Consider the following 27,707-nt stretch of genomic DNA (forward strand, 5'->3'; position numbering starts at 1 on the left):
GAGTACCACAAACATTGTAAAGTAGGGCTACATTTTCTCAATCCACAGCAGCCAGGGGACAATACAGCTAAGGAGCTTCTTCAGAACCAATGTAAGGAATACAAATTCATGCCAAAGTAATTTTTTATTGTAATACCAATAATTTTTTTATCTATACAATTACTAGAAAGTAAACATTCATAGACAGGTTAAAACCATCAGATGGAGACAAACCTTAATGAAGGAAACTGACATGTCACTTAACTACTAAAAATAAATGTTGTCCATTGCACTTAACTACATAAATACATATTTCTGGAGCATAGCATCCATTTTATCTTTGTTACAGTCAACACTTAAGTTACACCTCAAGGGTTGTAACAACAGTACATTCAATAATTTACCATGTCTCCCCATTTGTTTCCATACATTGAGCATCCAGTGAAAAGAATGCACACAAAAAAATGGAATTGAACTTTGGTGGTATGTATTCCATTTTTCAGGTTTAAACATATCAACAATTCCAACATATGGAGAAACAGACCAACATCCTTTGTCACAAAGTAACTATAGGATTTCCATATTTCCCCCCCATCTATGTAAAGTGTGTAGTCATGATAGAATACTTTTCTTAAATCAAAATAAGATTCACAAATGATCAAAACCCTACACCCTTGATCGATGCATGAATTTATTTGAAATACAGTTTATACATTTCCTGTCCCAGTGGATGATTGAAACGAGAGCTGTGTCACTAGAGCACAGACTCATAAACAGGATTCTAGAGGGCATCTATCCCCCAGATGTCTGACTACTTCCTCTGTATAGAAGGGAACCAGGATACTTGGGAGTGTCAAAGTGCTGTTGCTTGATTGTAATTTCCTTTTACCACCTCCATCTTTTGTGGTTTTCCTTGTGTTGAGTCACGTCAGGAGACATGATGATAAGGCTCAATACAAATGTGCATGCATATCAAGCTTTCTTATCAGTCCCATTTCCATAGCCCAAACACACTGTAGCTATACTCCGTCATTACAAAACTTTCACTCACAATCAGATGCTACAGTTCGCCTGATTTAACAGTTTAGATACTTTGATATGATATTAATAGTAAAATGTGGATTTCGATGAATAGTGGTACTTAGATTTGCACAATAATCAGTGAGGAAAAGGTGACATTTGCTTGAAGAGCAAAGGACGACTGACGTCTTGTGTTCAGATAATCAGTTTTTTTGTTCATATAAAAGCCATGCTACATCATCCACCTTTCCCACCAAATAGCTGAGAAAATGGAGAAGTGAGTCATTGAGCATGTAGTTTTTTTATCAGCCCTTTGGGGGGGGGGGGGGGGGGGGGGCGGCTCAGGCTAGTAGTTAAAGTGAATGACCACACATCAAAATGTACAACAAAACCGTGACTCCATTTTGTTAACGACATTCAGTCCTTAGTGTTACTTGGTTGGAGAGCAGGCAGGGATTAGCTAGACGCTGCCTTGTTTGTTGTTGACATCAGAGACAGCCGGTGGCACCTTAATTGGGGAGGGCGGGCTCATAGTAATGGCTGGAACAGCATGAATGGAATGGTATTCAAAACATGGTTTCCATGTGTTTGATGCCATTCCATACACTCTATTCCAGCCATTATTATGATCCATCCTCCCCTCAGCAGTCTCCTGTGGTTGACGTATTCACACATTTCGTTTTTGCAGTTTTGTAGACGTTTCATATTTAGTCCAGCTCCAATCTTGGTCCTACAAAGACAAACCAAGAGATGACGACACAAAGCTACATTGAGGTCAGGTTTTAAGGTTGTCGCTGTCACAAACAAAGGGGTAACTGTAGAATGGCGTTTGGGTTGTGGTTTAGATATTAATCTCCGTTCCCTCCAGCAAGGCAGACAACCTCCCATTTACATTTGAGTAACTTAGCAGACGCTCTTATCCAGAGCGACTTACAGGAGCAATTAAGGTTAAGTGCCTTGCTCAAGGCAGATTTAGTACTTAGTCGGCTCAGCGATTCGGTTACTGGCCCAACTTAACCGCTAGGCTACCTCCCCAGACTTGTTTTAAATGGATCAGAGTCTAAATGCAAACTCAGTTAGCCTTAAGGTAATGTTCTACACTTAACAAGGTCAGATAAGAGACATCCTGAAGGCCAAATGAGAAGGAACGAACTCAGAAGCTCATCACGCTCCTGACCTGGGATACCTAATCCCACCCTTATTGGGAGTTGACCCACATAAGAGAGTGCTGGGTAAATGACGCACACCAGTGGTGCCAACTAAAGAAGAAAGTATGTGTTTCAGGTGTGAATCATATATTATAAAGACTTTAAGGGGGGCTGAACTTTCTGATTTGGGCTTTTGTCACAATGTAAATGCGACAATATTTTAATGTTGCACATCTTTTAGTTGTCTCAAATGCATTAAATATTTGTATTTGAATTTCTTCAATTTATTTGGTTTGACGGTTTTAAGTCATTGAAATTTGAAGCTATTGAAATTGTCCCAATATTTTATTCCTTGTGTAATTAACTGATGGTCCCTAACTAGCCCCATATGGGTATCGAATGTCAAACCAAACTGACCATTACTAATCGGGTCACGTGCAGCTGCGCTGCGATTGATTATTACTTGGTTGCTGCCAGCTGAGGGCAGGATTGAAATAAATCTAACCCAAGGAAAACTTACAGTACCCTTTATTATGTTACATGACATTTTTTTGCTACCATCTCGCAAATCTCCATTTTGTATTAGACTAACTTTATGACCCTAATTATCCTATTTACACTTTGTAGTACATTTTGACACTAGAATAAAATGTTTGACTCTTATCGATGCCACATAAGCCATTTTCAAAACAGAAGTTGCTTTTTAGGGGCTGTCTCTCTTTAACACACTGAAGAAAATGTGGTGAAGTGCAACAGTGAAATATAAGTCACTGAATTGACAGAATACCAGGAAACAGGATTCCATTACAAGTCTAGCTAGCTTTGAGAAAATGGCCTAACTTACCACTACGCTTTTAGACTGCTCGTCAGCAGCTTCTTGCATCAGGCTGGTCAGCTGACTGAGGTACTTCTGGTTCTCCTGAAGCAGTTGTGGGGCAGCATCACTGGAAGGGGCGGGGAGAGAGAGAGATAGAATAAGTCACAATGTATGAAGGACATTCTTTTCGGTCTGCTGCTGAATGTCTGGACATTCCTTTCAATCTGCTACACAACACATAAACCCTTCCTGTCTGCTGTATAGACCAGTACCTGTCATTGGGTCCAGGTAGGGAGGTGAGTGGGTGAGGGGAGCTGATGGGCTGGGCAGACTGGGCCCACTGGGACACCTGCAGAGGGTTGGACGACTCTGGGCTGGCTGCTATCGAGTTCCTTGCAGAATTCTGAGCCTGGGAGAAGACAAATGCCATTACTCATATAGAACACATGTTCACATTATGACCTAGGCTAAGTGAATTCTATAGAAAATGTACCCTTTGCTAAGTCAAGTCAAGCCCGCCCCCTTGGTTACTGTTGCAACCTCAGACATTTTCCTGGGAAGCACAATTCTCCAAACTAGTGGAGAAAAACCCTCACAATCTTAAAACTGTATTTTTAATACACAATGAAATTAAGCAGACTGCTTCTTGCTAATCAGGAGAACCCCTGGTATGTTGTGGTGGACTGTCATAACAATTGCTTCACAGGAACATGGTAAAATGACATTTTTAGTGTGACTAGACACTGGATGGCTCTGAATAAACTGTCAGCATGCAGTCAAAGATACTAACCACTCTCGGAGCTAATTAGTGCTCTCAAATCATATAATGTCGACAATAGGTGTTATATTCATAATATAGCTTTTTTTTAGCTTAACTAGCTAAAAAATATAACTTGTTTATAATAAATATAAAGTGGCAATATGTAACTTTTTTGTCAACCTGACCAAATTCACATAGAAATGTGAGTTAGAAATCTATCATTCTACTTGAAAACAAGTCTAAGAAGCGGTAGATCTGTTCTATGTGCGTTATTTCTATGCTTCACGTTCTTAAGTTTTGTTTTTGCGTCTTTTACTTTCAGTTTTGTACACAAGCTTCAACCAACTGAAACAATATTTTTGGTTATGGAAAATATATTTAGCAGTGGTTTAGATAGTATAGAGAATCATTGTACCATCTTATTTTGTCACATAAATTGAAATTAGGTTAACTATTAGAGTTTTACCAATGGCGAAGCAATTTTTGCATAGTGCAACTTTAATGGCTAGCTAGCTAGCTAGGTTTTTCAATGGAGGCAGTGCCAGTGTAGCTAGCTAACCTGCTAGCAAACAATGGAACAACAGTCTAATTTCGGATTCGAAAAATACCCCAACAGGCTCTGCATTTTAGGAATCACAGTCGCAAGTACCCTGGTGCACTTTTAAATTATTTTGCCATTTAAACAATACATTTTTTTATGAAAAATCTGTTTTTGCCATTGCCATCATTGGCTTCCATGCGTTTAAAACTAGAGCTTGTTTGAGGCTTGCCGGACACGAGCTACCATTGGTTGCCCATACATCTGGGACGAGGCTTAGCAAAGGGTCAATTGCACATGACTTAAAATAACCCAATGTCATTTTATAGTAAGTTATATGACTTCATGACCTTATGACTAACTTTACTGAAGTTCTATAGATAAAACCTTATCGTCACTCACACAGGCAATCTTCAATAGGTGCCAGAACTCTCTCTGTCTCTTAATCTGCATCTGCATCACGGTGTTGTCGGCATCCTTGATGTTCTCCAGTGTCTTCTCGATGCGCGGGAACAGGTCAATGATCTTCTGCTTGCTCAATAAGATCTTACTGCATGGGGAAACAGAAGGTAAACAGTGTTTTCCACTTAAATTAAGTAGGGTACTTTTCAATTTGTTAGTCAGAAAAGTCTTCCGAGCCCTCTCCCTCTAGAAAAAACAATATGCATCTTCTAGCGATCTTTCGATAGGGGTCAGGCGCCTGTCAGTCAAAGTCAGCGATGATGGCGAAACACTGCTGGTTTGACGGTCTGCTGTCTGTCCCGCCTTTCGGTACCTGGTTGTATGTGTTGTGTGTGCCGTGGTTGCAGTCGAGGGAGAGAAAATGAATTTGCACGTTTCATATAATGTGAGTGAATTTGCACTAAGTGGAAATCCACTTGGCCTATTATTTTCTGCCATATTAATTCATTTTATTTTGCGTGCAGGGTCCGACTAACGATGGCCTGGGACCAGTAAAAACATGTTGGGACAGTCACTGTTCAGCGCATTTTGGTATTCCAGTTCAATAGTCTACTATTGAAGACACACAGTAAACGCAGACAAAGCTCTCCCCTCGCTCTCCATTTGGCAAATCCGACCATAACTCTGTCCTCCTGATTCCTGCCTACAAGTAAAAACTCAAAACAGGAAGTACCAGTGACACGCTCAATATGGAAGTGGTCTGATGAAGCGGATGCTAAACTACAGGACTGTTTCACTAGCAAAGATTGGAATATGTTCAGGGATTCATACTATAACACTGTGGGAACGACGTGACCCTACATACATATCCCAACCAGAAGCCCAAATTTATAGGCAACATCCGCACTGAGCTAAAAGGCTAGAGCTGCCACTTTAAAGACCGGGACACTAATCCAACGCTTATAAGAAACCCCCTTATGACCTCCGTTGAGCCATCAAACAGTCAAAACAGGACCAAGATGGAATCCTACTACGCTGGCTCTGATGCTTGTCGGATGTGGTAGGGCTTAATCTATCACAGATTAAAGGGAAACCCAGCCACAAGCTGCCTATTGACGCCTTATTAGGCTCAGTGCCTTTGAGTAAACTCGTATTTCTAAAAATGAATTCAGAGTCTGTGGTTTCAGGCTCGTGCAATGATGCCTGGAGAGCAGGCCAGCAGCGGAGAATACCCTCTCCGTGCTTCCAGAGCCACTGGGGAGGGATGCAGGTAAGAAAGTGTTATTTTGCCTAAAAACCTTTAGACCTATCAAAACGGAATGCTCCTTGAAAGAGGTAATATGCCAGTCCTATTGGGCCAAAATCAATGGTGGCCTATTGTATTGATAACAAAACAAAAATAAACTTAAGATAACTGATTTTTAGTTTATAAATACTTTGCTACAATGACACAGCTAGCTACCCACCTCTTTCTTTTGTTAGCATGTACACATAGTAAGTACAACACCATGCTTTCGGGATACATGTTTTTTCAGATTAGAATCTTTACCTGTGGACACTACATCACCCCACTCCCTCTCTTGCTCTTGGTCCTCCTCAATTTTGTCAGTCACCTTGATTTTGCACCTGTGTGTTTTATCAGTTTCTTTATGAAAATATTTAGCAAACTCCATGACAGTAGCTAAAGCAAAGAGCTATAGCATCAGACAAGTAGACTGCAAATGCATGCTGGGCTGGGCATGCCCTGAGCTGACGACATGAGCACTACTTGGAGATTTATAGAAGCGAAATTGGAGAGGGCGAGAAGGCCAACGCTCCAGCCTTTGGGAAACTTGCTCCACGCCCCAGCCAAATTTGGCAGGCTCCTCGCTCCGCTCAAATACTCTGTTACCAGGTCGTGTACTCAGAGCATTTGTTGACCAGCTGGAAAGTGTCTTCACTGCCATTTTAAACTTTTCCCTGACTCAGTCTGTAATACCTACATATCTCAAGCAGAACATCATAGTCCCTGTGCCCATGAACACTAAGGTCACCTGTCTAAATGACTATTGCCCCGTAGCACTCATCTGTAGCCATGAAATGCTTTGAAAGGCTGGTCATGCTCACATCAACACATTATCCCAGACACCCTCGACCCAATCCAAGGGGTGCGTGCGTAGTGACCTCCTGTACTCCCTGCTCACCCATGACTGTGGCCACGCACGACTCCAACACCATCCTTAAAGTTTGCTGACGAGACAGTGGTTGACCTGAACACCAACGACGAGACAGACTATAGGGAGAAGGTCAGTGACCTGACAGTATGGTGCCAGGACAACAGCCTCTCCCTCAACAAAACAAAGGAGCTGATTGTGGACTACAGGAAACAGAGGGCCGAGCACGCCCCCATCCACATCGACCGGGCTGTAGTGGAGCAGGTCGAGAGCTTCAAGGTCCATTAAGGAATTACCATGGTCCACACACACACACCAACAGTTGTGAAGAAGGCACGACAATGCCTCTTCCCTCTCAGGTAGCTGAAAAGGTTGGGCATGGGCCCTCAGAACTTCAAAATGTTCTACAGCTACACCATTGAAAGCATATTGACTGGCTGCATCACCACTTGGTATGGCAACTGCTTGGCATCTGACCACAAGGCGCTACAGAGGGTAATACGTACGGCACAGTACATCACTGGGGCCGAGCTACCTGCCATCCAGGACCACTATAGTAGGCGGTGTCAGAGGAAGGCCCGAAAAATTGTCAGACTCCAGCCAACCAAGTCATACTGTTCTCTCTGCCATCACATGGCAAGCAGTAACGAATCACCACGTCTGGAACCAACAGGACCCTAAACAGTTTCTACCCCAAGCCATAAGACTGCTAAATAGTTAGTTAAATAGTTAACCAAATACCTACCTGGACTATCTGCATTGACCCATTTTGCACAACTCTTGACTCAGAAACGCTGCAGCCGCCACCGCCGCTACTATCATGTTGCCTTGTCACTTTATCCCTACCTATATGTACATACTGTATCTACTTTAATTACGTTGTAACTCTGCACATCAACTCGGTACCCTAGCCAAGTTATCGTTATTCTTTGTGTATTTATTCCCTGTGTTTTTTGGGGGTTATTTGCCTCCATTGTTGGGAAGGGCCCGTAAGTAAGCATTTCACTGTTAGTCTACACCGGTTATTTACAAAGCACGTAACAAATCAAATTAGATTTGAAGACTACACATGTAAATGTTATGCTATTTGTAAACTGAACAAAAATATAAAAACACAACATGCAACAATTTAAGATTTTACTGAGTTACAGTTCATAAGGAAATCCGTCAATTTAAATCAATTCATTAGGCCCTAAGCTATGGATTTCACATGACTGGGAATACAGATCTGCATCGGTTGGTCACAGATACCTTAAAAAAAAGGTAGGGGTGCAGATCAGAAAACCAGTCAGTATCTGGTGTAACCACCATTTACCTCATGCAGCGCGACATCTACTTCAATGGCTGTGCGAAGTTGCTGGATATTGGCGTGAACTGGAATACGCTTTCATATGTGTAGATCCAGAGCATCTTCAACATGCTCAATGGGTGACATGTCTGGTGTGTGTGCAGGACATGGAAGAACTGTGACATTGTCAGCTTCCAGGAATTGTGTACAGGTCCTTGTGACAGTGGCGTGCATTATCATACTGAAAGATGAGGTGATGGCGGCAGATGAGTGACACGACAATGGCCCTCAGGATCTCGTCACGGTATCTCTGTGCATTCAAATTGCCATCGATGAAATGCAATTGTGTTTGTTGTCCGTAGCCTGCCTGCCCATACCATAATCCCACCACCACCATTGGGCACTCTGTTCATAACGTTGACATCAGCAAACCGCTCGCCCACACGACGCCATACACACTGTCTGCCATCTGCCCGGTAAAGTTGAAACCGGGACTCATCCGTGAAAAGCACAGTTCCGTGAAAAGCACAGCACCAGTGGCCATCGAAGGTGAACATATGCCCACTGAGTTGGTTACGACGCTGAACTGCAGTCAGGTCAAGACCCTTGTGAGGACGACAAGCACGCAGATGAGCTTCCCTGAGATGGTTTCTGACAGTGTGTACAGAAATGTTTCCATTGTTCAAACCCACAGTTTCATCAGCTGTCCGGGTGGCTGGTTTCAGATGATCCCGCAGGTGAAGAAGCCAGATGTGGAGGTCCTGGGCTGGCGTGGCCACACGTGGTCTGCGGTTGTGAGGCTGGTTGGACGTAGTACCAAATTCTCTAAAACAACATTGGAGGCAGCTTACGCCAGAGAAATTAACATTCAATTCTTTGGCAACAGCTCTGATGGACATTCCTGCAGTCTGCATGCCAATTACACCCCCCCCCCCCCCCCCCCCCCCCCCCAAAACTTGAGACATCTGTGCCATTCTGTTGTGTGACAAAACTGCACATTTTAGAGTGGCCTTTATTGTCCCAAGCACAAGGTGCACCTGTAATGATCATGGTGTTTAATCAGCTTCTTGATATGCCACACCTCACAGGTGGATGGATTATCTTGGCAAAAGAGAAACACTCACTAACAGGGAACTAAAAACTAAACAAATTTGTGCACAACATTTGAGAGAAATAAGATTTTTGAGCATTTCTGGGATCTTTTAGTTCAGCTCCTGAAACGAGGCACTAACACTTTACATGTTGTATTATATTTGACGACTCACACCAACTCACACAAGCTCCTCTGTCATTCGCTACAAACTTTAGTCAGAGTACCATCATTGAAGTCGTTTGTTGTGACGAGGGGCGTGGTACTAAACAAAGACGTCAACGATTGGATCGTCTCCAACCAATCAGAGTATCAAAGCCAATGACGAATTTTCAAAACACCGCTTTAATCCACCTGTGTTTTGGCTCAACCCATCGGTTTCTGGACCCATCAGACAGCCCCGAATGTGTTTGCATTCAGTTAAGGGTTGGGAAGGTACTCAGATCCAGACTCATTGTGGAGAAGAAACCAACATCTACGGGCGTGGCGAAGCGATTGGCTGGAGCAAGAAGTCTGGGTAGCTAGGTAACCCGCGAGTCAACTTCGAGCAGTACATGAGTTTCCTTCACACCGCACACGCGAGCTGTCCAGAGCAAAAAGAAGCGCCCATCAATCTACTCGCAGAGCTTATTTATGTATTTTAGGGAAAGTGATTTACAACAGTAAACCTTAAATAGTGAAAATATGCAGGCAACTGTCTGCATATTTTGTAAAAACTGTAAAAAGAAAGCAATAAAAAGACACCTAGCATTTGTCTTGGCTAGCCTACTGGAGCCATGTATGTCTTTTGAAATGTTTCTTATAGAGGCAGCTTCCCATTTTTATATCTTCTCAAAATGACATACTGTACTTTAGAAACAAATGTATACAATGCAATTCTAAAGAAGAGTAATGACTGGCATTGCTAAATTGTATTAGCCAGGTTTTTAAACTATATCATAATAACCAAATGTAGCCTATTAATAGCTGAATAGAGAGAGAAAGCATGCCAACCTATCGGCCCTGCATGACCCCAAGCTAATTTCCTGCAATTCTACACATTTTGCAGAGAAGAAACTTTGCAGTTCTATTGATTACCTTAGTGAATTTATGTTCAAAATCAACATTTTGGGGGGAATACAAGTAGTACTATGGATACTAATATTCTTGTGAGCCTCCCAGGACCATGTTGCCCATACTGTAGATTAATATTACATAGTATTGTATTACACCCTCTTAACTTAATTTACAAATCCCTTAGCCAAAATTGGTTTAATCTGTTGTTAGCAATATTCATAAAAAAATAAACAAACAATACATATAATATAATATAAATACATTTCGAGATCTGGCCGTGGACCCCCTGCCGCAGACCCTTGTTTGGGAACCTCAGCAGTAAGGCACATTGTTGCGAAACGTTTAGAATGAGGTAAAAATATATTGCATAGAACAGACGCATGCCTCTCTAACATGCAGAGTATAGAATCAGGTCAGCTTTATTAAGGGCATTTCTATCTGCAGCGTTCAGTTGGTGACGTGACAGTCCACTGAACAGTCCCAGACCCTGCTTACCTGAGGTGTGTGTAGAGGTCTCTCAGGACCTTGTCCTGGTTCTGGACAGTCTGTATAATGGCTTTAACCATCTCCGAGCTGTCACTGCTCACACCAGGGTCAGGCGCTGAGGGAAGAACAGCACACAGGTGTCAGAACGTGGTAGTGTTTAGACAACTATCGTCGTACGATTACAGATTCTATTCGATATCCAAAAGTACTACAGTGCCTTATTGAAATTGAAAACAGCTGCAATGCAGTGACTGTATTTATTGAACAAAAGTGGCTTACTTCGGCATTTCATTTTTAGTTGTTTGTAGAGTTCAATCGCCTTGTCCTCCCTGAAATCAAGGAATAAACGATCAATTCTCCTAGAACATTCATTTAAATCTTGTTTGAGGCTTTCAGAATGATACAGCAGTTGACCTTTTCTTCTTAAAATGTGCATTTGAGTCCTCTAGATGTATAGGACAGGCAATGCAAGTGACAAACAACATCAGGTCAGCTACTAGCAAAATCAGAAGCCAAACATTTCAATGAGGCTCCATCTACTTCCACAACTTCCTGGCACGTCCTAGACCAGTGGTCGCCAACCGGTCGATCGCGATCTTCAAGGCATTCCTAGTCGATCACCAAATATTTCTTTAGAAAAACCAACGAACGATAAAGGCTTGCACTCCTTTTTTTAAATCGTGTTGACCTTTTCGGCAGTATATTCACTTGATTCAAAAGTCCTGCGCACCTGGTAAGCAAAGTGTTCCCATGAGACAAACTCCGCCTACCTGGCAGACCAGGCAAATCTGTGACTAAATCGAGTGCATCTACTGCGCTGACCAATCGGATAGCTCAAATCACCATGGCTACAGAGCTTCCATGACCCTGGCCACAGCCAAGTTTAATAGGCTACTAGCCTAGGTAAGATTTAATAACTTTTAAAACCATGACCACAGAGAGACTGTCAATGAATACTGCAAAGAGCTGCTGTTTTTATGAGTGAGTATATGTTTAAGTTTATATTCAGCACTGTCAGTTTTTATTCAACGCTATCGCAAAACATGTTTCTCCGTACTCCCGTTCGGGCTGCAGCTGCAATGAATGAGTAGCCAAGTATCGATAGCCCTGCGCTTTATTATTATTAGCAGTTTGTCGTGTCGATTGTAATAACTTTCTCTGGTCATAGGAACAACATTAATTTGTGCATGAGGCAGATGCGGTGCGACTCGAGTTTCGCCATCAGGTGGAAGACGGGTGTCCCCTCTCTCTGGTCAGTCTCATCAGAGGAAAGGAAGAGGAGAGCTGGGACCGTGAGAGGCGGTTGGGAAAAATCGTTTTGAACAGTCATCCAACTCTGAATTCCAAGTCGGAAACTCTGGCATCTTTCTAGAGCTCCGACTTTTCGACCTGATGATCACTGACGTTGTGATTTGACCACGTTGACCATCAGATGCAGGTACCATCAGTCCAATAAAATAAAAAAGCTAATTATTTCATTTCATGCTCCACAGTGCCTCACAAGTGCTAAACCAACTGATCTATTTTGTTGTCAAAGCTCGAGTTTTTAAATATAATATGGTCTGATTAACAATATTGGCAGGCCAATCATATAGCCAGTATGCTGTGATAAGGTATTAGGCCAACTGCCCAAACCTCATTCCTACAAAACTGTTTGTGTCAGGTTAATGTAAAAATATTTTAAAAAATTATAAAAATCTGAGCAGTAGATCTCAGCTTGCTTTTTGACTGCGAAAGTGATCTTGACTCAGAAAAGGTTGGTGACCACTGTCCTAGACCCTTCATGCATTTAATTCAGTAGAGGCAGACAGCCTGTCATTCCTGCCTAGAGTAGAACACTCACAGCTGCTCCATGATGTCTCCTTGGCGACGAGCGTAGGGACTCCTCTGCAGCTCCACGATCTCCGAGTGTAACGACATGATTTCCTCATCCAGGTGGCTCACCTCGGCCACCTAGTGGACAAAACATACATTACACATCGGGCTCAGACAACGGGTGTAGCTAGGGATGATTAGGATTGGTGGGGTAATCTGATCCTAGATCTGCGGTTAACTTGTACCTCAAGCCATTCACAGACAGCAGCTCAACCTAAGATGACCAACCCATGCATTCAATACCAAAAATCCATCCCAACCAGTACCTGTGCATATGCAGCCGCCTTCTCCTCATTCTCCTGCCAAGCTTTCAGCATCTTCTCAGAGGCTGTGAGAAAAAATTATCATGAAAATAACCAACACTATCTTGTCATAATACAAAACCATGGTTGCTTCTAAAATGGCACTATTCCCTCCTTTGCGCCCTGGTTTAAAGCAGCGCTCTATATGAGGAATAGGGTATCATTTCAGCTGCAGGCCATGTGGGTGACCATTCCTGGCACTACCAATCATCAGCCAGCCAATACTCACAGATCCCATAGTGCATCTGATCGCTGTACTTCTCCAGGTCGTACTGGATACTGCTCTTGAAGAAGTCCAGCTTGGCCTTCAGCTGCTGGGAGAAGGCAAACATGCCGTTCTTGCACCGGGTCAGGTTGGTGTTGTAGCGCAGGAGGCTCAGCCTGGACAAACCCACAGAATATAATAACTTTTGTCTGTTAAAAAAACTAAACTGTACATCAAAATAACAAGATCACACATGACATAGATGAAAAAGCAAAGAGCTGATTCTTCCAAAGCAAGTCTGGAAACTTCTTTCAGCCATTCCAGTTTGAGACATTACCAAATTCAAAAGAAAGAATCTCGCTTCCTTTAACTTCACTGTTTTGGTGTCTAGTAAAGCAGGCTTACTCACATGGCAGCCCTCTGGCCCTGGAACAGTCTGCTGTAGTCGTCCTTCAATCCACAGATGTAGCTCACCGCCTCGCCCCACACCTTCTTCAGCACCACCAGGGGCAGCGGGGACTTAGCCTCCCGCACTGAGAAAAAGGACAACAAGCTCCTACATAAGGCTTGGTACATATGACTGAAGACATCTTTGAACCAAACCATGGAAGGAACACAAGTTTAACTGAATGCTCAATTCTGTTTTTGTTGTCTAAGAATAAAAAACACTACCTCTATTTAATTGCATAAGCTTGTATTTCCATCTGATCGCCTTGAGATCTATAAATATTTATCAGCAGGCAGAGAAGGCAGTACTCACCAATAGTGTTGACTTTATCAGGCAGCTGTCTAGCACTGAAGGGACCAGAGTACTTGGTGAGACTCTTGTCAAACAAATAGATGATGTAACTGTCCCAGCCTCGCTGCACAACACACAAAGACAACCACTTTACATGGTGGCCAATTGCTAAATATGTGAATGCTAAACAGGTGATTAAGATTTCCAATGTGTTGTATCAAAACTATAATCTAAAAATTTACAACATTACAACACTGAAAGTAGCAAAGTGGAACCAAAGTCTTTACCACCCCGTCGAGGACACACTGGGCTGCGGGCTTCCTGGGGTCCAGCGACACCCCTGTCTCCTGCAGCAGCTCCTGGTTGACCAACTCGATCTTGGTCTCAGTCTCGATGCGGCGCTGCAGGCTATGGAGGCTCTCATCTGGGGCCAGCTGGAAGGAGTGGACCTGGGCCGTGGTCATGTTCAGGATGTGGACAACCTGCCAATGGGATAAATGATATGAGTAAAATAAAGGAAGCTGATTGGCTAGCAGATGGAGTCAATCCAAAATATCAAGCACAAACAGGCAAACATAACATTTGCTTAAAAAGTATATTATGTGTACATTAACACACTATGGGAAATATAAGCGTTAATTGAATCTTGTCCATGAGAAAATCAAATAAGAGCCCAGCCTTAAGAGACACTTGAATGACTATTATTAGCTCAAGAGATACAGCATGATACGTTACAGAACTAACCCTCATGCATAATATCTGTTCCAGCACTTCAAAGCACAGGGGTTTCTTGCTGTCAGCATTAGTCTTGCCTCCTCTCTGGACAGGGTCCCATTTCAGCATCAGCTGCAGCAGCATCTCCATGGGCTCCAGGAGTGTTCTGAATGAGTGCAATGCAAATTAACATCCCCCGGTGGAGGGGAAACAAATTCAATCTATACAGGTCATGGTAGTTTCCCTCAAGTTACCGTCTTGGTTTTTGATTTTTGCTGCTCAATGAGGTGAAACTTTCAGAATGTGGTCATTAACTGAGCGGACACGATTCCCTGTTCTACTTTTGACAGACAACCATATTTGTTCTCCACAATAAGACTTTTAAAAAATCTCAATGTTCTGTTACTTGGCACCCTAATGAACAGGACCCTGGTTTCCCAGGTTGAAAATTAGTCTGTGGCTAAGAGATAAGGAAGATGACCTTTTAATGGCGTCAGACCGGGGCTCCTGCATCTGTCCTCGTGCTCCTAGACCTTAGTGCTGTTTTTGATACCATTGATCACCACATTCTTTTGGAGAGATTGGAAACCCAAATTGGTCTACACGGACAAGTTCTGGCCTGGTTAAGATCTTATCTGTCGGAAAGATATCAGTTTGTCTCTGTGAATGGTTTGTCTTGTGACAAATCAACTGCAAATGTTGGTGTTCCTCAAGGTTCCGTTTTAGGACCACTATTGTTTTCACAAAATATTTTACCTCTTGGGGATGTCATTCGAAAACATAATGTTAACTTTCACTCCTATGCGGATGACACACAGCTGTACATTTCAATGAAACATGGTGAAGTCCCAAAATTGCCCTTGCTGGAAGCCTGTGTTTCAGACATAAGGAAGTGGATGGCTGCAAACTTTCTACTTTTAAACTCGGACAAAACAGAGATGCTTGTTCTAGGTCCCAAGAAACAAAGAGATCTTCTGTTAAATCTGACAATTAATCTTGATGGTTGTACAGTCGTCTCAAATAAAACTATGAAGGACCTCTGCGTTACTCTGGACCCTGATCACTCTTTTGACGAACATACCAAGACTGTTTCAAGGACAGCTTTTTTACATTTACGTAACATTGCAAAAACTGAAATTTTCTGTCCAAAAATTATGCAGAAAAATTAATCCATGCCTTTGTTACTTCTAGGTTAGACTACTGCAATGCTCTACTTTCCGGCTACCCGGATAAAGCACGAAATAAACTTCAGTTAGTGTTAAATACGGCTGCTAGAATCCTAAATAGAACCAAAAAAATGTATCAGATTACTTCGGTGCAAGCCTCCCTACACTGGCTTCCTGTTAAGGCAAGGGCTGATTAAGGTTTTACTGCTAACCTACAAAGCATTACATTGGCTTACTCCTACCCATCTTTCCGATTTGGTCCTGCCGTACATACCTACACGTACGCTACGGTCACAAGACGCAGGCCTCCTAAATGTCCCTAGAATTTCTAAGCAAACAGCTGGAGGAAGGGCATTCTCCTATAGAGCTCCAATTTTATGGAATGGTCTGCCCACCCATGTGAGAGACGCAGACTCAGTCTCAACCTTTAAGTCTTTATTGAAGACTCATCTCTTCAGTAGGTCCTATGATTGAGTGTAGTCTGGCCAAGGAGTGTGAAGGTGAACGGAAAGGCACTGGAGCAACGAACCGCCCTTGCTGTCTCTGCCTGGCCGGTTCCCCTCTCTCCACTGGGATTCTCTGCCTCTAACCCTATTACAGGGGCTGAGTCACTGGCTTACTGGTGCTCTTCCATGCCGTCCCTAGGAGGGGTGCGTCACTTGAGTGGGTTGAGTCACTGACGTGGTGTTCCTGTCTGGGTTGGCGCCCCCCCCTTGGGTTGTGCCGTGGCGGAGATCTTTGTGGACTATACTCGGCCTTGTCTCAGGATGGTAAATTGGTGGTTGAAGATATCCCTCTAGTGGTGTGGGGGCTGTGCTTTGGCAAAGTGGGTGGGGTTATATCCTGCCTGTTTGGCCCTGTCTGGGGGTATCATCGGATGGGGCCAGTGTCTCCTGACCCCTCCTGTCTCAGCCTCCAGTATTTATGCTGCAGTAGTTTGTGTCAGGGGTCTAGGGTCAGTCTGTTATATCTGGAGTATTTCTCCTGTCTTATCCGGTGTCCTGTGCGAATTTAAGTATGCTCTCTCTAATACTCTCTTTCGGAGGACCTGAGCCCTAGGACCATGTCTCAGGACTACCTGGCATGATGACTCATTGTTGTCCCCAGTCCACCTGGCCGTGCGCTGCTCCAGTTTCAACTGTTCTGCCTGCGGGTATGGAACCCTGACCTGTTCACTGTGATTACTATTATTTGACCCTGCTGGTCATCTATGAACATTTGAACATCTTGGCCATGTTCTGTTATAATCTCCACCCTGCACAGCCAGAAGAGGACTGGCCACCCCTCAGCCTGGTTCCTCTCTAGGTTTCTTCCTAGGTTTTGGCCTTTCTAGGGAGTTTTTCCTGGCCACCGTGCTTCTACACCTGCATTGCTTGCTGTTTGGGGTTTTAGGCTGGGTTTCTGTACAGCACTTTGATATATCAGCTGATGTAAGAAGGGCTATATAAATAAATACCCCTGCTATACACAGACAGAATAAGACAGGTGGTTACAGTGCCTTCAGAAAGTAGTCATACCCCTTGACTTATTCCACACTTGTGTTACAGCCTGAATTTAAATTATATATGTTTTTATTTACACATCTATACACAATACCCCATAATGACAAAGTGAAAACATGTTTTAGAAATTGTTGCAAATGTATTAAAGATTAAATACAGAAATCTAATTTACATAAGTATTCACACTCAAGTCAATACTTTGTAGAACAGATTACAGCTTTGAGTCATCTTGGGTATATCTGTATCACCTTTGCATATCTGGATTTGGGGACTTTCTCCCATTCTTCCTTGCAGATTTTCTCAAGCCCTGTTAAGATGGGGAGCTTCCACAGATTTTCAATGGGATTCAAGTCTGGGTTTTGGCTGGGCCACTCAAGGGCTTTCACATTCTTGTTCTGAAGCCATTCAAGTGTTGCTTTGGCTGTATGCTTGGGGTCATTGTCCTGTTGGAATGTGAAACTTTGCCCCAGTCGAAGGTCGTTTCCAATCTGAAACAGGTTATCATCAAGGATTTGCCTGCATGTGGCGCCAATCATTGTTCCCTTTATCCTTACCAGTCTCCCAGTCCCTGCCGCTGAAAAGCATGTCCATAGCATGATGCTGCCACCACACTTCACTGTAAGGATGGTGTTAGACGGGTGATGAGCTATGCCTGGTTTTCTCCAGACATATAGTTTTGAATTCAGGCCAAAGAGGTTCTCGTCAGACCACAGAATCTTTTGCATTATGTTCTCAGAGTTTTTCACATGCCTTTTTGCAAACTCCAAGCGTGCGGTTGTGTGCCTTTTTCTCAGGAGTAGCTTCTGTCAGGCCACTCTCCCATAAGGCCCAGATTGGTGAAGTGCTGTAGAAACGGTTGCCCTTCTGGCTGGTTCTCCCATCTCAGCCAAGGAACTCTGTATTTCTGTCAGAGTGGTCATTGTGTTCTTGGTCACCTCCCTGACCAAGGCCCTTCTTGCACGGTTCCTCAGTTTGGTTGGACGGCCAGCTCTAGGCAGCGTCTGGGTAGTTCAATATCTTTCAATTTCCCAATGATGGAGACCACTGTGCTCTTGGAAACTTTTAACACTAGAAATTGTTTTATATCCTTCCCCAGATATATGCCTCCTCACAATTCTCTCTCTGAGATCTACGGACAGTTCCTTGGACTTCATGGTATAGTTTCTGCTCTGACATGCACTGTCAACTATGGGACCTCAAAGACAGGTGTGTTTCTTTCTAAAACATGTCCAAACAATTGAATTGGCCAAAGGTGGACTCCAATCAAGTTGTAGTGACATCTCAAGGATGATCAAGGGAAATTGGATGGACCTGAGCTCAATTTGGAGTGCCATTGAAAATGCTTATGAAAATTTGATTTCTGCATTTCATAGACATTTCCAAAAACATGTTTTCACTGTCACTATGGGGTATTGTGTGTAGATGGGCGAGATAAAAAAAATGTTGATCCATTTTGAATTCAGGCTGTAACAACATGTAGAATAAGTCAAGGGGTATGAATACTTCTTGAAGGCACTGTAATAATGACACTAGAATAGAATATGTGACGGTGTCTGACCTGCTCAGATTGTTGGGGTATGGTAGATGTGTGGAGAATCTGACTTCCCCATTCAATTCCTCCACAGCCATGATGTCTTTGGGACCTTTGTTCCGCACTTTGCTGGCCCTGAGGAATAACATATCAGATGGCATTCAGGATGGTTACCTAGTGCCCCTTGGAGGATCACTCAGAATTGAAACTAACACTTGAAAACTGTTAAATGTGCAGGGACAACTACCACTGGACAGGCTGAAGATTGTGCAGAAAAGGCCGGAACCCACAACTGCATTCAAATATCATTGTGCCAAAACTCCAGTAGTCCACTGTGACAGTGTAAGGCTTATTCTCAAATAATTCAGGGGCCTGGGGGGAAAAGATATGCAAGTATCAATTAGTAAGTCTGGTTTTAATTAATCGTGACTAACAGACAGAGACAATGTTGCAACGTTAAGTCAACAGGAATCTAGGAGTGCTTGCAGGAGGGATAATATGCTCACCAGGTATTGTAGTGTTCCCACAAATGAAGTGCACAGACTCCCCTGGTCCAAGTCTTTGGCATAGCCCAAGTCTATAATTTTGTGAACCAACTGAACAAGGAAAACATTGTGACATATTAACATTGCAAGATGAACAGTAGTCTTTAAAAATAAATAACAGACAAAGTCACACCACAGAACATCAATAACACAAAAATGTAAACAGTTATAAAAAGGGCATGATGACACTGTGCGCTGGTCCATAAATATTAGGTTACCTTTCCATTGACTTCCTGGAGCACTATGTTTTCTGGTTTAAGGTCTCTGTGTATGATCTTGTTTTCATGCAAATACTGGATGCCTGAACCTGTATATAAAGACCATTCAGAAATCAGTTCTATGCAGACCCACAAATTATACAATTATACACAATTCAACAGTGGGGTACAGTACATACCAACGTCATTGAGCAGGGAAAGTACTTCACTTTCTTTCAGTCCACAGCAATTTTCAGGCTTGCTCAGCATCTGTCAAATTCAACCATAAACACATTGTTGGACAAATGCCTGCTCATGACAGAACCATTTTTTGTCACTGTGCCCTTATGTGAGGCATTTAACCCCTTACTGATCCAGGGGCACTGCAACATAGCTGATGCCACTCGGGAGTCTGTATATGTCAAGGAGGTTTATAGCAAATAAAAGAAAAAGTGTGTAGACTATAAGGGAAATGGACAATAAAGTATTCATCTTCAGCTGCCCCACCTTTCTGAGGTCTCCCTTGGAACAGTACTCCATGGCCAGCAGTGGAAGGTCATTTAAGGCAATGTGCTTCATCTCCTCTGGCACGTCTCTGGCTGTCACTACATTGAGATTATTCAACCTGAATAGGCAAGAAAAACATTGTACTTGATAAATACAGTGCACCTGGAAAGTATTCAGACCACTTAACTTTTATCTAATTTTGTTACATTACAGCCTTATTGTGAGATGGATAAAAAAATATAAAAAACACACAATAACCCATAACAACAAAGCAAAAACAGAAGACATTTTTGCAAATGTATTAAACATGTATTTAGTTATTTACATAAGTATTCAGACCGTTTGCTATGAGGCTCAAAATGGAGCTCAGGTGCATCCTGTTTCCATTGATCATCCTTGAGATGTTTCTACAACTTGGAGTTCACCTGTGGTAAATTCAATTGATTGGAAATGATTTGGGAAGGCACACACGTGTCTATATAAGGTCCCACAGTTGACAGTGCATGTCAGAGCAAAAACCATGCCATGAGGTGGAAGGAATTGACCGGAGAGCTGCGAGACAGGATTGTGTCAAGGCACAGATCTGGGGAAGGGTACCAAAAAATGTCTGCAGCATTGAAGGTCCCCAAGAACACAGTGGCCTCCATCCTTCTTAAATGGAAGAAGTTTGGAACCACCAAGACGCTTCCTAGAGCTGGCTGCCTTGCCAAACTGAGAAATCGTGTGAGAAGGGCCTTGGTCAGGGAGATGACCAATAACCCGATGGTCACTCTGACAGAGCTCCAGAGTGCCTCTGTGGCGATGGGAGAACCTTCCAGAAAGACAACCATCTCTGCATCACTCCACCAATCAGGCCTTTATGGTAGAGTGGACAGACGGAAGCCACTTCTCAGTAAAAGGCACATGACAGAGAGCTTGGAGTTTGCCAAAAGGCACCTAAAGACTCTCAAACCATGAGAAACAAAGTCTGATGAAACCAAGATTGAACTCTTTTGCCTTAATACCAATTGTCACGTCTGGAGGAAACCTGGCACCATCCCTACGGTGAAGCATGGTGGTGGCAGCATTATGGTGTGGGCATGTTTTTCAGCGGCAGGGACTGGGAGACTAGTCAGGATTAATGGAAAGATGAACGGAGCAAATTACAGAGAGATCATTGATGAAAACCTGCTCCAGTGTGCTCAGGACCTCAGACTGTGAAGAAGGTTCACTTTCCAACAGGACAATGACCCTAAGCTCACAGCCAAGACAATGCAGGAGTGGCTTCGGGACAAGTCCTTGAGTGGCCCAGCCAGAGCCCAGACTTGAACCCAATCTAACATCTTCGGAGAGACCTGAAATTAGCTGTGCAGCGACGCTCCCCATCCAACCTGACAGAGCATCTGCAGAGAATAATGGGAGAAACTCCCCAAATACAGGTGTGTCAAGCTTGTAGCATCATGCCCAAGAAGACTCAAGGCTGTAATCGCTGCCAAAGGTGTTTCAACAAAGTACTGGATAATGGGTCTGAATACTTATTTATGTACATGTGAATTTAGTTTATTAATATATTTGCAAACATTTCTAAAAACCTGTTTTTGCTTTGTCATTATGGGGTATTGCGTGTAGATTGATGAGGGGGAAAAAACTATCTAAACAATTTGAGAATAAGGCTGTAACGTAACAAAATGTGGAAAAAGTCAAGGGTTCTGAATACTTTCCGAATGCACTGTACAAGAAGCAAATGCCGATATTTCACTCATTGAAAAAGTAAAAGTCACCCAGTTCAAACGTGTGTGGCATTCAATGATGTACATAGGATAATACGATATAGACAAACTTTTTCATGATCTGGATCTCTCTGCTCCATCTGTCTTTGTTTCTTGCTGTCAACTCCAGGCGACACATTTTCACCGCAATCTTTTCTGATGTGTCCTATGGTGGAAAAATAGCAAGATTATGTTATAATACTTTTAATGCATCAAATGGGTGTTTTACGCAACAGAATAGAGTATTTTGTTAACTATTGTGTGTGTGTTCTACTGAGGATGGGCCTCTGGGAGGTAACACTGAGAGGAGATTTACAATGTCTTTTGGGTGATAAAACCTAAAGAGCATTCCAGAGCATGAGTTAATGTTTCTGTTCTATTTGGTACCAGAGAGAGATGGTTCCAGTTTGGAGTCAGAGGGACAGACAATGGTCTCTATACAATGAAAACTGTCTGCTATGTATTATAGGCATCTTTCATACAAATCTTAACCGTGTGACCCATTCTATATATCTGTTGTTTGTCATGTAGGTTGAAAGGGGTGTATCTTGGCTATAAAAGACCTTTGTACTTTTGTCTCGGGGCTCTCAACGAATAATTTGATCGTGAATCGTCAACCAGCCATCTTTATCGTAGAGCACTCAATCGATTCACTTTATATATGTGTGTTGTATTGACCTGCTTCCTCATTAATAAGTTATTAAAGATTTCGTTTAAGTATAACTCTGACTTGTGTGATAAGTTTGTCTCTCCTCATTTGATAGTAAAGAAATTAACCACCACATTTGGCGACGAGGATGGGATGTGAATCTTCACTTGGTGACTGCTCCTGACGACCTGGGTAAATCATGGATGAGGGATCCCTCAAACTTGGGATCTGGTGAATTCCAATTATTTTAAATGTGCTAGTCAGGTATGCCCTGGGTTTGGTAATTTAGCGTTAAATATCTAGAATCTGTATGAACTTGTTTTGGCCATTTAATGTTAAAAACATCCGGAATCTGTGTGAACTAGTTAAGACCATTTATGATATAGTATAAGATAGTAAGGTGCATTTGTAATTGTTTTAAACATGTACCCCATTTTAGAAGTATTGAAAGATGTAAATGTATGAGTTGCATTATCCTAGGAATTAATCATGAGATAGAAATTAGAAAATAATCCTGCAGGTTCAAATATTGTTGAAAAACAACTAATTGATTAGGTATGTTTGAGAATAGCATTGTGTGACTGTGATATGAGAGTTGAGTGAATATGGAAATTAGTCTTAATCTGACGTTTGGATTAACATATAGAAATATGCTTAATCAGATGATTGAAATTTGGATAATAAGCTTTGATATAACGTTATCTTAGGGTTCTGTTCATTCACTGCCCATCATAGAATATCACGGGGTGGTATTGAGAGCGGGATGATATTTTAGAAAGCAGCGGAAGGTCTAGAGTTCCTGAGAGGCTTGATTTTGCAGTGGTCTCTGGGAGGTTAGAGGATCCCATGGTCATTGTCCGGGAAACAAAAGTGTATTTTTTTTGTTCTGCTGGGAGTATGTTTGGAGAGCTGCTTCGTAGCTATGGTGTCCTTGAAAAAGCAAATGGAATGGTTGTTGTGAGTACCTAAGAATTTCTTACGTTTTATATGGATTCTGTGAATATATGAAAATATGATAAATTGTATGTGTGTATAATCTATTACTAGAGATTTGATAAAGTAATTCTGGGAATATAATTAGATACAATTTAAACCACTCATACGTAGACGTACGTAGGTTGAGTTGGTATCTTTAATGTATAATTTGAAGATGAGGTTTAAGCATTATTACACTGTCTACAAAGTCTGGGCAATTGTCTCAGAAACTGATTGGAGTGTGTCCACTTTTGGTTAACTTACCCTAACGATGTAACTATAAAATGCTTATTGGATTTTCTCTGTCTGGGTACTACATTTAAAATAAAACTGCCCGTAAGGCCTGAAAATGTGTTTTATTTTTTTCTTCCCAGTATGAGAGGAGTTGCTGGATTTATTGAATAAACCTTTTCCCATAAAGTTAGAGCGAATTAAGATGGAATCTCGACGTCATTTATAATGTCGTACAAAGCCTAGGGTATCCATCAAACTAATTCGATTCACTTTATGTGTGTGTGTGTTGTATTGACCTGCTTCCTTAATAAGTGATTAATGACTTAGTTTAAGTATAACTGACTTGTGTGATAAGTTTGTCTTTCCTTATTTGATAGTAAAGAAATTAACCACCACAGTCCTTTAGAAACAAGGGGGAAAAAACAGTAAAGTCTCATCTATTATCTCATCTTGTCAACTCAACAGATGTGCACTTATGAATTCACAGGGAGAAGAATACAAAACAGTAAGGTATTTTTAAGCTACAGGGTGTTTTTCTCAAGTGGTTGCATGACCTTTGCCAAAAGATACTGACCCTACCGTTACAAAATACATTTTGAAATCTATATTATTCAATTATTGCACCCACACTGCTCGCGAGCATCTGCGTTGCCAAGGGCTAAAATAGAAGTCAGTTCTATTTGTGACGCAGATCGCGCAGAAAGTACTGCCTCTCCCATCTCCTCATTTGTTTATAGAAGCAGGTACCCACGTGCCATCTCCTCATTGGTTATACCCACGTGGGTGACTGAAAGACGAACGAGGTCGGTGGCGGTAATGCACCTAATTTATGAAAGTTGCCACTCGCAATATTAAGTCCAGAGAAGAAAAAGCCTGGAAGGAGGAGGAGAGATGAGTAGAAACGATTCGGTTGACCATTTTATGTGTGGATTAATTGTAGGAGTAGAGGACCTTGTGCATTTCAAATAAAATAACAACTCAATGTTTATACGTTATCCCAGGACAAATTAGCTAGCAACAGCAAGCTAGCTAAATAGGACAAATTAGCTAGCAAGTGCAAGCTAGCTAGCTAAATTGCCATAAATGTTTAATGCTTTTCGACCTGGCCCCAAATTAGTGTAATTGGTTTAGAGTATGCTTTGATATTTTAACCTGCGTGTTGTGATCGCGTTTGGTGTGGGGGGACAAAATAAATGTATGCACGATGGCGCATGCGCGCAGCCGGTTTGGGTTCCGCGTTATACTTGTTTACAATGAGCTTCTCCGTGGAGCAGGTGAGAGATATAGATCGGAAAACGTACATCAATGCAGCGATGGGATGTGCCACTACTCCAAAATGTACCTTTATTCACACTGCTCTATCGAGAAGACTTAAATACTGCTAGTTTTCCCGGAAACCTGCAATTTTTCATCCTCATACTAGTAGGGCCAGGACGATACCATTTCGCAATATGTTTTCAAATGCAACATTTTTAACACGAAGCAGACAAAATTCTATTGGTCCTTTAAAAACCTGCTTTCAAATTGTGTGTGCTTTAGCTTTGAAAATAAATACATTTGACTCTGGATGACAACATAATGGTGTTTGTTTCCAACATTAAGCCTGTTTTACTAAAGAAGTTAAATTTGTTTCGTGTTGTGTTTCCGTACCACGATACTAACGTGTATCGCGATAAAGTATCGTCCCGGCCCTACTAGCTAGTAGTAGCCACCGCTGTGGTGACCCGTTTAGGAATGGCAGTGTTAGCAAATCAGCTCATTTGTTTTTCAACATGATGTGCCATTCCATAATGGCTACTGTGTCTACTGCTAGCAAGCACGAGGACATTAAGGGCAGTTTTTCAGGAAAACGAGCATTATTCCATCATTCTCGATGAAGCATTGTGGATAAAGGTACAATTTGTAAAACAGTGCATATCCCATCCCTGCATTGAGGTACATTTTCCGACCCATTAACACACCAGCTTCACAGTAATCATGATTGCATTCACATCCCTGTGCAGCTCAGTGTAACAGTAGGGTCGGTATCTTCTGGCAAATTTGAGCTGTGATATCATCCAGTCAGGCTTACTATTCACATCTAGGAAGTGGTTAACTTCCTTTCAACTATATGTAAACATACATCCAACTCTTGTCTGATTTGACAGGATATTCAGCTACCATGATTCAAGTCTGGACTCTGGAACAGCTTAAAGTACTAGGGATTACTTGTGAAAATGTGGCTGTTAGTTAAATACTTACATGATGTTGATACAGGTAGACATGGGCAAAACCGCCCATGCCCAATCTCTCTTTCAATTCCCAGTTCCCGCAGTTTTGGTTTTGTCTGAAAGGAGGCTTATCCATTGCTGTAACGTTAATAACAAGGAATATTAATGTTACATTTGGCTATGCAAATTGTCAACATTTCTAACTAGCCACATATGCGGTAAATGAAGCATTTACTAGCTAACTGTTAGCTTGATAGCTACTGTTTACAGCTAGTGCTAGCTAGCTAACGTTCGCTATTTAGCTAAACAACTTTCAAGTTTGCCATACCTTCGTTAGTGTTGCTAGTCAAATAGCGTTGCTAACTAACGTTAGCTATTAATTTAGCTCCCCTGTCTGATGTCCGTAAACAAAATTGATCAATGGGCAATATAAAGATACACGTTTAAACTTCACAATCGCCCATGTTTCCCTTGCAGGGTTGTACCCGTGACTGATCAACGAAGCTCGAAGACGAAAGTAAACAAAGCTAGCTAACGTTATATAGCACAGTTAGCTCGTTGGACAGCCAGCTAACGCTATTTGCTTGAACAAAAACGAATATAGCTGGTTATTACAGAAATCTTGGTGTAATAATAGCTAATTATTACGATACTTTGATATTTCATAAGACAGTCAGCGGCCGTTTTTTCATAAAAAAGACAGATCTTGTGTTCGACTAATGCACCATGACAGGAATGTGTACTTTCCTAGATGTGACGTCGCCAAAAAACCCGGCTGCTTTTCTGAGGAGAAAAAAATGTGTCCGAAAGAGACATCATGCCCATAAGGGGCACAAAGGCACGTGCCCACTCAGATTTGAGCAATTATTTTAGATTTTTTTATTTAAAACATAAATCTATATATTTTTTTTTACATAAAAAAAAAAAATGTTATGTTAAATTAAGTAGTAAGCCTACGTTTTATCATAATTATGTCAAAAAAAAAAAAAGATCTGTCAGTTGTATTTTGTCAGTTGTATTTCTCCAATGTACAGTAAGTGGTTCCTTCCAAAGGGGCACCATGGAGCAAACATGCTAGGCAGGATGGGAGAGACTATAAGGAAGTAGCTGATACTGTACCAAAACTGACCCTTACCTTAACCCAGTGGTAAGCTGTCATTGAGGACAGATGGGACCTGTTTTGAGCCCTACCTGTTTAGCAAAAAAAGTAATAAATAAAACTAATTATATATATATATATATATATATTTTTTTTTTGTTTTTTTTGTTTGCCTGTTCTGCATGTTATTTGGGCATTAATACGTGCCACATATCAGTCTGCAAACAATGTAAAAAATAATTAAATCATTGAGTTATTAAAGCAGCATAAAAACATGGTCTCTTTTTTTGCTTTCTTGAGTAAGGCAGCTCCAAAATGCAGGTGTTTCAGCCTAGCTCAGTGCTTTCTGTGGTGGTGGGGCAGGCACCGGAAAATACGGAGCGTTGGGGTTGGTAATGTTCTCTAGTTGCGCCGTGATTGGCTCAGTGTTCTGTCACTCACGGGAACACTACGTCACCACTATGTCATCGAAAGTTCAAACCCCTTTGGTGCTGCCATAGAGTTACATTAGAAGTGCCCATCCAAGAAGGCTCAAGGTCATTGGCCACAGATAAAATGACGTCAAATCACGTTATATCTACAGTAGGTTTGATTGGACTCATCATGTCAACATCGTACTTTCAAGATCTTAGCTAGCAAGCTAGCAGTTATCATCATGAATCAAGTCGACAACCTACTGGCAAATCATTTTCAATCGTTGTCATATGAAGATAAATTATGGAGAGAAATTATAGCTAGATATAGATATATAAAACCTATCGGTGCTCATCGG

General features: G+C 42.0%; 1 protein-coding gene across 3 annotated transcripts; it reads right to left on the reverse strand.

Moving 5' to 3' along the window:
• Positions 1–105: 105 nt before the first annotated feature.
• LOC129829258 (inhibitor of nuclear factor kappa-B kinase subunit alpha-like) lies at positions 106–26,649 on the reverse strand. 3 transcript variants are annotated; one of them, XM_055890962.1, is made up of 22 exons: positions 26,584–26,649; positions 25,868–25,974; positions 21,840–21,934; positions 20,021–20,138; positions 19,714–19,783; positions 19,535–19,623; positions 19,278–19,367; positions 19,019–19,143; positions 18,799–18,906; positions 14,603–14,738; positions 14,146–14,340; positions 13,880–13,982; positions 13,529–13,652; positions 13,144–13,295; positions 12,879–12,940; positions 12,581–12,690; positions 11,017–11,066; positions 10,747–10,852; positions 4,665–4,812; positions 3,237–3,373; positions 2,992–3,091; positions 106–1,729 (listed from the first exon to the last, which is right to left on the reverse strand). In XM_055890962.1, the coding sequence occupies exons 2-22, from the start codon at positions 25,970–25,972 to the stop codon at positions 1,667–1,669; spliced, it is 2,286 nt and encodes a 761-aa protein (XP_055746937.1). In that variant the 5' UTR covers positions 25,973–25,974; positions 26,584–26,649; the 3' UTR covers positions 106–1,666. The 3 variants fall into 3 exon arrangements, with proteins under 3 accessions (XP_055746937.1, XP_055746936.1, XP_055746935.1); XM_055890961.1 differs by having other exon boundaries at positions 26,165–26,608; XM_055890960.1 differs by having other exon boundaries at positions 26,490–26,600.
• Between the last annotated feature and the right edge of the window lie 1,058 nt (positions 26,650–27,707).

The sequence above is a fragment of the Salvelinus fontinalis genome, chromosome 30 (genome assembly GCF_029448725.1).
Source record: "Salvelinus fontinalis isolate EN_2023a chromosome 30, ASM2944872v1, whole genome shotgun sequence".
Lineage (NCBI taxonomy): Eukaryota > Metazoa > Chordata > Actinopteri > Salmoniformes > Salmonidae > Salvelinus > Salvelinus fontinalis.

Excerpts from the sequence above, each read along its gene's own strand:
- LOC129829258 (XM_055890960.1), bottom strand. Across the intron at positions 20,139-21,839 it reads GAGATCCAGATCATGAAAAA|GTTGAATAATCTCAATGTAG; the intron begins GTTTGTCTATAT and ends TTGCCTATTCAG. Across the intron at positions 19,368-19,534 it reads TCCAGGAAGTCAATGGAAAG|TTGGTTCACAAAATTATAGA; the intron begins GTAACCTAATAT and ends TTCCTTGTTCAG.